The sequence below is a fragment of the Montipora foliosa genome, chromosome 3 (genome assembly GCF_036669935.1).
Source record: "Montipora foliosa isolate CH-2021 chromosome 3, ASM3666993v2, whole genome shotgun sequence".
Taxonomy (NCBI): domain Eukaryota; kingdom Metazoa; phylum Cnidaria; class Anthozoa; order Scleractinia; family Acroporidae; genus Montipora; species Montipora foliosa.
Genome location: NC_090871.1, coordinates 47,761,794 through 47,774,374, shown reverse-complemented (window position 1 = coordinate 47,774,374; position 12,581 = coordinate 47,761,794). Strand labels below are relative to the sequence as shown.

Sequence of the window (12,581 nt, the reverse complement as noted above, 5' to 3'; positions counted from 1 at the left end):
GGGTGTCAATATTACTTTGCAGCTGAGTGAAGTTTACAGATCTTATGCGTGAAGGTGAAAAGTGCTAATAAGGGAATAACATGACTTTTTGAGGGAATATTGTTTATTTGCGCCCGCGTAGTGTCAATATTCCCGAAAAAAAGTCATGTCATTATCATTATTATCAATAAACAAGCCCAAATGATATCAAGGATGCGAGTTTTAATAATACAAGCTAAGTGAATAACGAATTCAAAGTCACTTCAAATCATTATGTAAGTGTTGATTGAACAAGCTATTAAAGAATCAACTCAGGCCAGTGAACTTGTTTAAAATTACCGAAAAAATGCGTAAAATCGTCTCTAATTGGTTAAAATCCATCGGATGATAAGGCAAGAACCAATCAGCTGTACGGCTGATAATGCATTAGCAGCCCGCTTTCAGTCTTTTGCGGCCCGCTGAGTGTGTGTTTTGAAGAGGCCGATTTTCTATTTGGCCGCGTATATTGATAATAATGTGGTATCATCAGATACAGAGATTGACATGTCATTGATAAACACCACAAATAAGGCAGGACCAGGCAGAGATCCTTGTGGTACTCCTGATGTTACTGGCAACCACTCTGAGCTTTCCCCATCGATGACAACACGCTGCTCTCTGTCATGTAGATAGCTAGTAAACCAATTAAGGAGAGGACCTTTGATGCTGTATTGTTCCCGTTCACATTGCAAGTGAGGATGAGACACGGAGTCAAATGCTTTCGTGAAGTCAAGAAAATCAATATCGGTTTGTTTCCCTTGGTCAATTGCTTTACTTATAGGATGAACCGTGTCCAATAATTGAGTAACAGTTGACCGTCCCTTATCATAACCATGCTGGAGATGATATATTTTGTCATCAATAAACTCAAAAAATTGATTAAAGCGTTCAGTTATCTTCGACACGAGGCTCAGTAAAGAGATCGGCCTATAATTTTTTATATCATCTGTCATGGATGTCGTAGCGCGAAGGTAGTATCTCGTGGTCCAATATGGCGGAGGTAAGCCAAGCTTCGGTGACTATCAATAGGTCGACGTTGTTAGCGTAGATTGAGGTTTGAAAATCAACTAGTTTGGTGGTGAGGCTACGAGCATTTAGTAACTTCACAGATAGCGTATATTGTTGCTTGTTTTTGATGTTTTGAGGTCCTGGCAGTGGATGAATCAGGGGCACCCAACGAGAATATAGTTCAAAACCACTCAAACATAGCATTGTTAAACGTATTTTAGTATTTAAACGGTAGATATAGGCATATTTTTATCCCCTAAAAATTTTTCATCTTTTCGGATTTCCTGGCTGAAAGTCTAGTGATCCGAAAACTATAGGGATCAAAACTTACCTTTTCGAAAAGTTCAGCCAGAAGAAAACTTCCTAAAAATTCTAGGTGACCTTTTTAGGGTAAAAATCCGTTTAAAATGGGCAATTATACCATTTTTCAGATGCTCGAGAATCCTACGAGAGGAAGGCAAGCAAGAAATTTTATCAAAAAATGTTCCGCAAATTGTCTTCCGAACAGGTATTAACCGATAATTGACGTTGGGCGCCCCTGATGAATCTCGCCACATCGAACGAGTAGTGCAAAGCTTGGATTGAAAGTGGCTGTAGAATTTGCATAAAATGCCAGTCTTCTCCTTGAATATCTCATCTGAGAAATCTTCGTAAAACTACATGCTTCATTATGAACACGTAGTTGAGTACGGTAACGTACATTTTGCTCATGCATCATTTCATAAAATAGAGAATTTATATTAATAACTGTAAAATGGCGTGATGGGAAACTTTTGCCAGATGTAGATGAAGACAAGACGCCTACAAGGGCGTATCCGTGGAATGCGCAAACAGTTAACACAAATTGTCCAGTTACAGTCAACTTTAAGTACAGGTAAACTTCGGAAAATGGCGAGAGATTACCAGAAAGATAAATCTGTAATATAACTTGAAGTCATGCTTTGTTGTAAAAACTCATTACTAATGTTACTAAATTTGCAAATGCAAACAACGAAGCCCTATTAGCAGGTTATCAGGATACGGGATTTTTTATTTACTTATTTATTTTTTTTTTTTGGAGGGAGACCTTATTCAAATCCTACAATTTAACTTGCTTCCTTAACTCCGCTCATTCAAAAATTTCAAGATCAGCCTTCAATCATCCGAAAAACTTATTACAAATCACAGTTCAACAACTTATCATCCCGTTTGTCGGCCAGCACATGTATGTACCTCTTGAGAATTTGAATTTGAGCTCGATGTAGAGGTCGAGGTCGAGCTTGAGGTGGAGCTTGAACTGGTTGAAGTGACTCCCTGACTTGGGAGACGTGATAGAGCCTCATCGACCGCCCTTTGAACTGCTTGGGATACGGCAGAAGCAATTGACCTTGAAACTTCATCCGACATGTTTGTGTTTTCTCGCGCAATTATGATGGTCGTGTGACTTGTCACATGTACATGTACTCGCTCGCACCGATTAGGTATTAAGTCAAATCATACTTATTAAGTTAAATCATGATTTCTCTGATATCAAATCTAAAAGTTAGATTTAAATCATGAAGTCGTGATTTCAAAACATAGACGCATGATATGAAACCAGGATTTATTATATCAAATCATAAACACATGATTTGAAATCATGATTTCTTACATCAAATAATAAATGACTGATTTGAAATCAGGATTTATTATATCAAATAATAAAGTATGGCATCATATCCAAAAACGTTATTTACTATATATTGAAAAAATTGAGAATATCAAAGTAAATAACTTATTTACAATCGGCGCCCCATACTATGACGCGCTCGCAGATAATCGTGAAGATTGGCTATGTCTGTGAGTTCACCTCGGGGCAGGGAAGTTTGGAAATACTGGAAGGGAATAAAAGTAAACTCACCCGATCGGAGATTAATTCAATATCCGTGGGGTATGCACATTTGTGACTACCAACAGCAACAGTAACAGTCCACCTTGAAGGTGAATCCGTGAGACAATTTAAATGATTTGATTTTTTTATGAGACCGACACTTTTTTTTTCTTGGTTTTGAACAATGCGACGACACGAACCAGTAAACAAAAATCGCCTTGCTTTCGAATCTGTTTTGCGAAAGTTTATTTCACATGACAGCTTGACATGTTTTCCTCCAATCACATTATAAATAAATATCGGTTAGTGACCAAGCGTGAGATCAAGATGGCTGGATATTGGCCAGGTTCTTTTTTGGCGTGTTTATGGGTCCATAAACACGCAAAAAAAAAGAACAAGGCCAATATCCAGCCATCTTGACCGAAAAAGCTTGGTCAATAAAGGATTTATTATATGGGATAAAACACCAATAAACGACCTTTGATCTTGCGGGACAAAGCAAGAAGTCCCGAATGGGCAGTATAGCTCCATCTTGCCCGCTCGGGTAGCCAATCACAGCGCGGGATTTGGTTCATCTTGCCCGCTCACGGAGCTAGTTATATAATAAAGTCAATTAATAACCCATTGACCCCTTATACAAACATTTGGTTTTATCAACGGAGTTGATAATGTAAATTGGCCACCGTACAGAGATTCTAAAAGCTGACGTTTCGAGCGTTAGCCCTTCGTCAGAGCGAATCGAGGAATCATGGGTTACGTGTAGTTTTTGTAGTAGAGTAGGAGCTACCCTATTGGTGGTAACATGGCAACGTGACAAATAGGAATATATTAGTTAAATGAAAAGCGTTCGTTAATACCAATTTGGAAGATGAATTTTTGTTCTAGATTCTTGCGGCTTTCCGTCGTACCTAGATGTAGGGAAAGGCCGCAGATAGCCATGGGGACCTAAGCGATCTGTTAAGATCACCGATCGTTTCACATGTACCTTCGCAAATATCATTTATTGCATAACCTGTACGTTATGCAATAAATGGCGAGACAGGTAGACGACTAGGTGACCGATTCCGCGAACACCTTCGCGATGTTCAGAAGAATGACAAAGATGCATTTAAGCCAGTCGCATGTCATTTTAATCTCCATAACCACTCCAAAAAACACATGGCTATCTGCGGCCTTTCCCTACATCTAGGTACGACGGAAAGCCGCAAGAATCTAGAACAAAAATTCATCTTCCAAATCGGCACCCTTAATCCTCACGGTATTAACGAACGCTTTTCATTTAACTACTATATTCCTATTTTTCACGTTGCCATGTTACCACCAACAGCGTAGCTCCTACTCTACTATAAAAACTACACGTAACCCATAATTCCTCGATTCGCTCTGACGAAGGGCTAACGCTCGAAACGTCAGCTTTTAGAATCTCTGTACGGTGGCCACTTTACATTATCAACTCCGTTGATAAAACCAAATGTTTGTATACTACTTTCCCACCGACGCAGCACTACAGTTTTTTTAGAAACTACCCCCTTCATTCATTGACCCCTTGCGCGCCTACACCTGTACGGGTCCGCAAATGATCCCAAAACTGTACCGCAAATGATACCAGGACGGTAAATGATCCCCACATTGGACCGCAAATGATTTTCATTTGGACCGCAAATGATCCCGAAAAAAAAGTAAGGAATGGCATGGAGGATGGAATGGTCTGGAGAGAGAATTGGTGTGAAGAGCGCTTATTTTTATTAAAATCACTTTAAATCATGGCTCACAACAGGTTTCTGCCTCATAGTTTCCCAGAGAGACTGAATTTTGTTTCTTAGCACGCTGTTATAAATTGGCACACTTAATTATCGGAAACAATCATCAAAAACTAACTTGAACGCAATTCCAAACTGATTGTAGTCAGGGACCCGTTTCTCGAGAAGTCCCGATGACTTTTCGGGACAGGCCAAAAGCCATTTGTGAACACATTTATCCTCATCATTTAGAAAAATGTGGTCTTTTACGATGTTTTCAAGATATCTAAAAGCGAAGTGATTGTGAAAATTGAACACTTAAACCCTCTCTCTTCTTGAGATAAAGAGGGAATTGTGACAAGTGAAAAAGTTTAGGGACTTTCGAGAAAAGGGCTTCTGATCTCTCTGACGACGCAAAACTGAAGAGGCCGCCAAGCTAGCAACAATCGTAACACTAATAACTAGGACGTAATGTTTTAGCCTAATAAGCTTTGGTTCAACATGCAATACGGTAGCCTTGTTTTTCCCCATGTCCTTGACTAAAAGTTGCCATTAAACAGCTATTACAGAAAACGCAAACATTTGCGTAGACCTGCAATGCTCAACCGTTCTTAAATATACCTTAATTGTGTGTAGCACAATTCTCTATCCTGGGGCCATACCGTGGCCCCAGGATATGTGTGTGATCTTGTCAGGATTAGGAAACATGAAGGTTACTCGATGAGATCAACACAACAACTTCTGCTCATGCCACCCAACCGTGAAAAGAAAGAAAACTCTAGGAGACAGAGCGTATGTCCCCGCAGTACCTTCAGTTTGGAACACTCTACCACGCCATATTAAGTCAGAATAATCGATTCTTAAATTTTAGAGTCTTAAACTTTATTATCCTTTTATATAATAATAACATTTTCACATATTTTTTAGATATTTTAGTTGATCACAGTTATACTTTAAATAACTTATATTATATTATATTCGGAATATAATCCGCTCGTATAAATTCAATTTCAGGATAATTCGCCCATATGGTACGAACGGAACTAGATGAAATAACCGCCAAAGAGTATGGATTGTGCAAAGTTACATTTTGAAGTGACGTTTTTGTCGCCGCCGCCGTAGTAGATCTTAAAGTCCGTATGCCCTTAAGTGTCACAACTTCTAATTTAGCTTCTAACTGGATAGTCTAAAAGTGTGAAAGCCTAAAATTTAGAGCTGGCCTTAAAAATGACAGCCGAAAGTATGGACGTATATGCAAAATACGTCGTTTTCTCTATACATATAAGGACGCGGAGAACCAATAGTATATCATGGTGATGTGCATCCTAATCTGGACTGTCATGATCCCTCAACCCGACGTTGCATTTTTAGTTATGGTGTAAAAACCGGCGTTAAACGTCAGACGTTAAAACGTCTTTAGCATCCTAGGATAGGTTGGCTTGCTATGTCAGGAAAGCTATTAAGCTAAATTTATTCAAGTCAGCCAACTCAAGTTGCCTCAGTCCCAAAATATGCTTGGTCCGGTATGCGGTTTACAGCTTCTGAGCTTCTGATCAGTGCTATAGCCACTGAGTATGAGAAAGTTTGGTAATTTACTTGTAAACGGCTGTTTAAATGAGGCTTAATTTTGAATGTTGCAAATAAAATGTTGTTTGTTTGTTTGTTTGTTTGTATTTTTAAGCTTACTTGGCCTCCTGAATTTTTTACCATTTAAAATTTAACTTGAGGTTGTGTCATGGTTGCATGCTTTTCTTGAGCACCTCTTCTTAATCAGTAAAATAGCAAATACGTCACTCTCAAATTTTCGTAGTAATACTGTTAAGCTCTGAACTAGTTGCACGATAAACCTAAAAGCGCGATCAAAGACATCTGACTATCTCACTTGTTCTTATCCCAAAGATTCAGTTTTTGCGCAGTTTGGGGATAGTGAATGAGAACAAGGAGCCGGATGAAGATTTTTCCAGGGTTATTCAGGAACTTTTCCCGCTGTCAGAGGCTGCATCTCCAGCTCGACCTCCGGTCCTTCCTTTGGTTTTATGAACTGATGCTTCAAACCCGATGGACTCGAGTTGCCGTTACCCAAAGCATCATCTCCAGGGGTCTTCTGTGCCTCTTGTGGGGATATTCCGTCTCTGACAGTAGCACTATCCTCTAGGGTTTCTTTGGCTTCATCCTTCGAGGCTCCTTTTGCGCAGTCAATGATTTCATTCTTCGAGGTCTCTTTTCCGTCGCTGGTATCAGTTCCTTTCTGCTGTGATAAAACATTGAAATATCAGTGGCAAATGAAACACATACATTCATCAAGACGTATGAAACTGAGACAAAAGAAAAATATGCATTATAAAGTGTAAAGTGTGAATTACATGGAAGGATAATTGTTGGAGAGAAAAAATTAAGACCTCTTGACTATTTAGAACAATTGAAAACAAGAAAAGAGAATAAAATGAGATAAGGAGAGAAGAGGAGTTAATTGACAAGACAAGAAGAGAAAAAGTGTAAAATGAGGCATGGGGATATTGAGAAGAGATGAGGAGATATTTATTTTTTGATGAATCTGGAAGGGAGCAGAGGACAATATGATGAAAAGAGAAGCAAAGAAATAATTTGATAGGCTGGCGCGAGAAACACGAGGTGCCCTGACGTTTTATGTTCTACCCATTCACTGGCATTTCACTGCCGCGTTTCGAGCTTTGAATCCCCTTATGAGATATGGCTGGATTGTTGATAGAGTCTACATACAGAGCCTGGCTCACAAGTGTTAAAAATGGGGAATCAGTGGGGCTGTGAGGGTGAATATCTATTTCAGTACGCAACACGTTGTAGGCCATTGAAGATAATCTTTAAAATTAAAGCCTGGGAAAAAATAGTTGCAAACAAAACAGACTACAACATCTAAGAAAATTTCTCTGTGCAGGCTTAGCAAGGACTTGATAACCTAGTATGGTCGAGTCTTCAAAGGCATATATACAGCTTTGGATGATCAGGCCCCTTTTACCTACGTGTGCCAACAAGCTTAGTTAAGTACATTGATTCGATTCGCGACTAAAAGTGATTACCTTTTGCAAACTAAACAGTTTTTATGAAAACAACCACTGGTCCAAAATGATATAGAGATACGATTAAAGACGTAGGTATGAAATGGGCCACGAAGGAAAATTATAAGCAGAAGCGGAGGTATCAGTTTCGTCTAACAGTGTGCCAGTTCATACAAGAGAATTAAAAAAAAAGAAGGCAAATATTCAACTGCAGCAAAACAAGGGTTAAAACCTACATTAATTTCATCAATGTTTGCATCATAATATATTGGCTTCAGTTCGCGGGCGTTGGCTTCTTTCTTTTGCTTCCGTTGAAATATTCGGGCTGTCCTCTTTGAGCTCTTCTGCGAACAGGTTCTATCTCCTTCAACCATTCGCCATGGATCCAATGGATTTCCAGTGGTAATTCGACGGTACATTTTCTGGAAAGCTTGGTAAGCTCTGATGTAGTGCCAATCAGAATCAGTATCCCAATCATCTTCTTGAAAATCTGAAAAAGAATCATCCAATTCTAAGCGCATGCGTGGAGTCTGCATGGTTTAGAGAGACAATTTTCTCTTCTTTCATCGAATGTTGTATTGGAAAAGACTTTGTTTGCCAAAGTTTACCAAGAAGGTCTTTGTTAGTCGAGCGATTCGATGTTTGTCCACTTTTCCAATTCAAGACTGTCTTATAACTACCTACTGTTCCAGTCTCTCACAGACTATGGCTTTTGCGTGTTCTTTCACGCGTGTTTTTAGCGCGCGTGATGTCTGGCCAACGTAAACACAATCACAATCCTTACATTTGATCTTGTACACGATTCCTCTTAAAGCCTCTTTCCCGATTTTGTCTTTTGGTTTTTTGAGTATGTTGGAGATGGTACAAATAGGCTTGTGGGTGACCTTGATGCTAAAACTTCGAAGAACTTTTGAGACTTTCTCTGAAAAACCTTTGGCCTAGGGCAGGATATCTAAACCACGCTGGTCGGTATTATTCAATTCTTGTCGTCTATTCAGTTGGCGGTCAGTAGCCACTAGGTCACTAGAAATTAGCGGGGTAGTTATTCGCGGCGAGGGCTTTCGCTACTCGCTTAGTTTCCCTAGATGCTTCCTCCTTGGTGGAAGGAATGTTCTTTGCGCGGTCCATGAGAGTGCGTACAACCGAGCGTTTATGCTGGGGATGGTGGTGTGATTTAAAATCAAGGTAACGGTCGCTATCTCAATTCCATCAACCCTCACATCAAATTTACAATTGAGATAGAATCAGAAGGTTCCATTGCCTTTCTCGATACCAAAACAACCAGACAAGAAGATTGCTCGATCACCGTGTCTGTTTACAGGAAAGCTACCAATACCGACCGTTACCTTGACTAATTCTTGAAGGTATACTGTCATGAGTTGCGCATGCGCTAGCGTCTTGCGAAAACTTGAAAACTGTTAGGTTAAGCTAAATTCGATGCTGGCTACGAAGCGTGCAGCGACAGTGATTTCGCTTTGTACTGCAAGCACTTTCGCATTTACAAAAGTTTATTGATCCGGAAAGTTCTTCCTGACAGGTAAATATTAAATTCTGAGCGCTATGTTTGACATAGAATTCATTAACTGCAAATATACGTTACTCACGCGTGGATCCATAATGGCGGCTAGAATTCTCCGTGAGCGCGAGAGCAAACAAACTCGAGCATGCGCAGCTCATGACAGTGTCCTTTAATAACGAAAAATATTTGAGTTAAGGTGCACTTCAATAGTTAATCTTTTTAACAGTTTATCAAGTGGCAAAACAACACAGCTTTTTTTTTATGTCTGGAACATCCTATAATCACCTTTAAAAATCCAGTATTGTAAGATGACTTATCACCCTTTTTCGAACGGTTCGTCAAGTGTCAACGTGAAGAAGTTTAGCCCCCGTAGTTTCAGAAGTCTAAATCAACGGAGACGATTTCCCCTGAAAACATTTTGCTTATAATTCATTAGTTCTTAAATTCGAATTCGCCACTGTATTTATCTGTGCGTCAATCCGTTCTGTCATTGTAACCTCCCCATACTGAAATTGGATCGTTTACATTGATGTCGCCGGCCGCAATTAATTTGAGAAAATAAACCAAAAACATTCCTCTAAGATCACGTTCCCAACCAGAGGATCGGATCAATAAAGTTCAACAATATTTTATAAAACAAAGGTGTTATGCTCAACTCGTTAAAAAAGTCTCTCTACTTGTCATAGATTTGAGATAAAATTGCTCCGTTGCCTCGCAAAGATGGGCGTCGGGCGTCTTAGATGTCTGAAACCGAAAATTGTTTTGATTGATTTGCGCAAAAGCTGACAGTGTTCTCACCTTGAAATAATCTCTCCACAGTCTTTCTTCCCAATAATTCTGGAATTCCGTCAGGATACAAAGTGTCTTTTACTCCATCGCTACCATAGAATTTAAAGCTTTTCACACACTTTTCCGCTGCGGTTTTCTTTTCCTCGCCATTTTCTTCTTCTCCTCCTTCTTCTATGCTACTTATTTCTTTTGTTGCTTCCGAAGCAGCCTCCTTCAAGTTTGGTCCACCAACACGTCTCATGAACTCTTGCATTGCGCTCAACGCTTCTCTTTTTTCGAAAGAATAGTGATCTTTAAAACGGAAATAATTAAAAATCAGAAGAAAAGTTTGAAACAAACTTAGTTTGAAGAAATCATCAAATCATTGTGATTATGATTGTTCGCATTTTGCAGCGGAGCTCTGCGTGACAAAAGAGCGCGCGGGGCACCATAGTTAAGAAAACATGGTAGTCCGTCGTTGCAAGAAGTTTTGGCTTTAGCTATGACGTCATCGACCGTCCGTCCGTACGAACGTCCGTACGTCCACCCCTCCATGTATGCCAATGTGACTTGTGCCCAATAGAGTGGCGATATACTCTGGCCGATTCCTAGCTATGTTTTTAATATTTAAGAAATGCTAGGATGAAGTTGAATCATCTTTGCTAGTGTTTTTTCTTCTTTTTGTAAAAGTAAGAACTTCAAGTCAACGAAGCCCTAATGAAAAAAGTTCGTAGATGTGAATATTATAGAAATTAAAGAGGATCAAAGGAAAAAGTACTTGCAATACCTTGAAAGTAATAGTTCATAATAAATTATATATTCAAATTTTATTTTGACAGCCTCAAAAATGTTTGTTAACATTGGAATACTGTCACTACCGAGGAAACATGAAGTCATTTTCGCGAGCAAATGTATATTATAGGTCACAAATTTACTAATATCTTCTATACATTTATCTTGGAAATGTATATGGGGCGAAGGTTGAATCACAGATCATCACCCCTGTATTTTTGGCATGAAGATTCACTGTCACCTTTACTCCACAAATGGTGACATGATAATTGATTGTAAGATGCCTGTTTATACACAAGTCATGGTGTAACTTAGTCCCAATGTTCACAATAGCAGCTAATGTATTAGAATCCCAGTAACTGCAGGCTTGTTGACAGAGTAACACAATAAATATAGTGCCAGTGCACAACAGAGCTTAGGAGTTGTTTCCAGCAATATCAAGATTAACTTTAGCAATTTTTACTCCTGTTACCTCAAATATATCACTGGACTGATACAAACTTTAAATATACTGGGCTAAACTGCTTATACATGGTACTTATAAAAAGACAGATGTCCCTTGAGGGTGACTATTACCACATAAATCTTTACCACGAGAATCAAATTGTTTTTAAAGTACTATTATTACAATAGATTCCAGCAACAATGCATCCTACTGCTAAAATCAATGAGGGATAGCCTTGAGCCATAAGCGATTCGAAAGCTCCAGACAAAGACATACAGTAATGGTATCCCTCGATTGCACTATTACCATGAACATTTCCAGTATAGATCTCACTGTAAGAAACATGGTAGGTAGTATCAAACACACTTAACATTGTTGTTAACCCTGCCAAAATTAAAAAAAGACCTACCAGCTGACTGCGACAACCTTATAACTGATTACCAACATCCATTACTTGTATTAAATCACGTGGACAGTTAATCCCCCCATTGTTGTGGTATATTAAAGAACTCAACTCATCACTGTGCTGTTGTCCAGCATTTTGACCAAATACCGTAACGTTGCCTTGGCTGTAAGGTGCTCTTATAGTTTTACTGGGGTCCACAATGGGACTAGGGTCCTTCTCTGCATTGAGACTTACTTCAAGATTACAATAATTAACTCTATGGTTATCACTCCTGAAAAGTGACGAAGGCAAACACATGGAAACAAAGAATAATTTTTAACTTTCTGCATCTCTTTAAAACTTCTTCGATGCCACTTTGATTTAAATTTAACATAAAGATGAATTTTAGATGATACTGATGTATTTTTGCGAATTTTAAAACAGACAAACGCTTTCATTCGATTTGTCTTCGACAGCCGCTTACGCTTTTCAGTGGTACTCCACTTGGTTCACGATCCCGTCTGGACACGGCGTTAGAATTAATTCTTATTGTTGAGTGTAAATAAACATTAAATAACAAGACCTGATTATACGTTTCTTCATCTGTGATCTACTACTGAACAGACGCCCGGCAACATGGAATCTATTTATCAATGACAACCCTCATGGTTTCATTTCAGTAAGGCTTCCGTGAGAAAAGATGAAAGATAGAACACAGTTGCTCTCAGATTCACTAATCCAGCTTTAATGAATAATAATAATTTTAGTTTAAGGAATAATATAACAGTAATAATACTAATAATAAAGGCATACCAAATATAGAGTAAATCACAACTAAATTTGCCACTTTGGAGTTTCTTGCAATTTTTCATTGACAATTATAGTATTGAGAGTCGTAGTTGGTTCAGGTAAAAAATAATAATAAAGGAAGGTGTATGAACATGTACCAAAAGGTGTTGTGGAGAATGGTGTATATATCCCAGAGTAGAGCTACTCTGGGATATATACACCTGATGTGATAAC

General features: G+C 38.8%; 1 protein-coding gene across 2 annotated transcripts in view; it reads right to left on the bottom strand.

The window, feature by feature from the left end:
- Positions 1-5,467: 5,467 nt before the first annotated feature.
- The window catches only part of LOC137994924 (uncharacterized), an 18,556-nt gene continuing 11,442 nt past the window's right edge, over positions 5,468-12,581 (bottom strand). Inside the window, exons 2-4 of one of the 2 annotated variants that reach the window (XM_068840503.1) lie at positions 9,967-10,248; positions 7,886-8,139; positions 5,468-6,865 (exon numbers count right to left, since the gene is read on the bottom strand). In XM_068840503.1, the coding sequence (XP_068696604.1) occupies positions 6,581-6,865; positions 7,886-8,139; positions 9,967-10,248 (821 nt within the window). In that variant the 3' untranslated portion in view covers positions 5,468-6,580. The remainder of the gene's footprint in view (positions 6,866-7,885; positions 8,140-9,966; positions 10,249-12,581) is intronic. The other variant, XM_068840504.1, reaches the window with a different exon arrangement.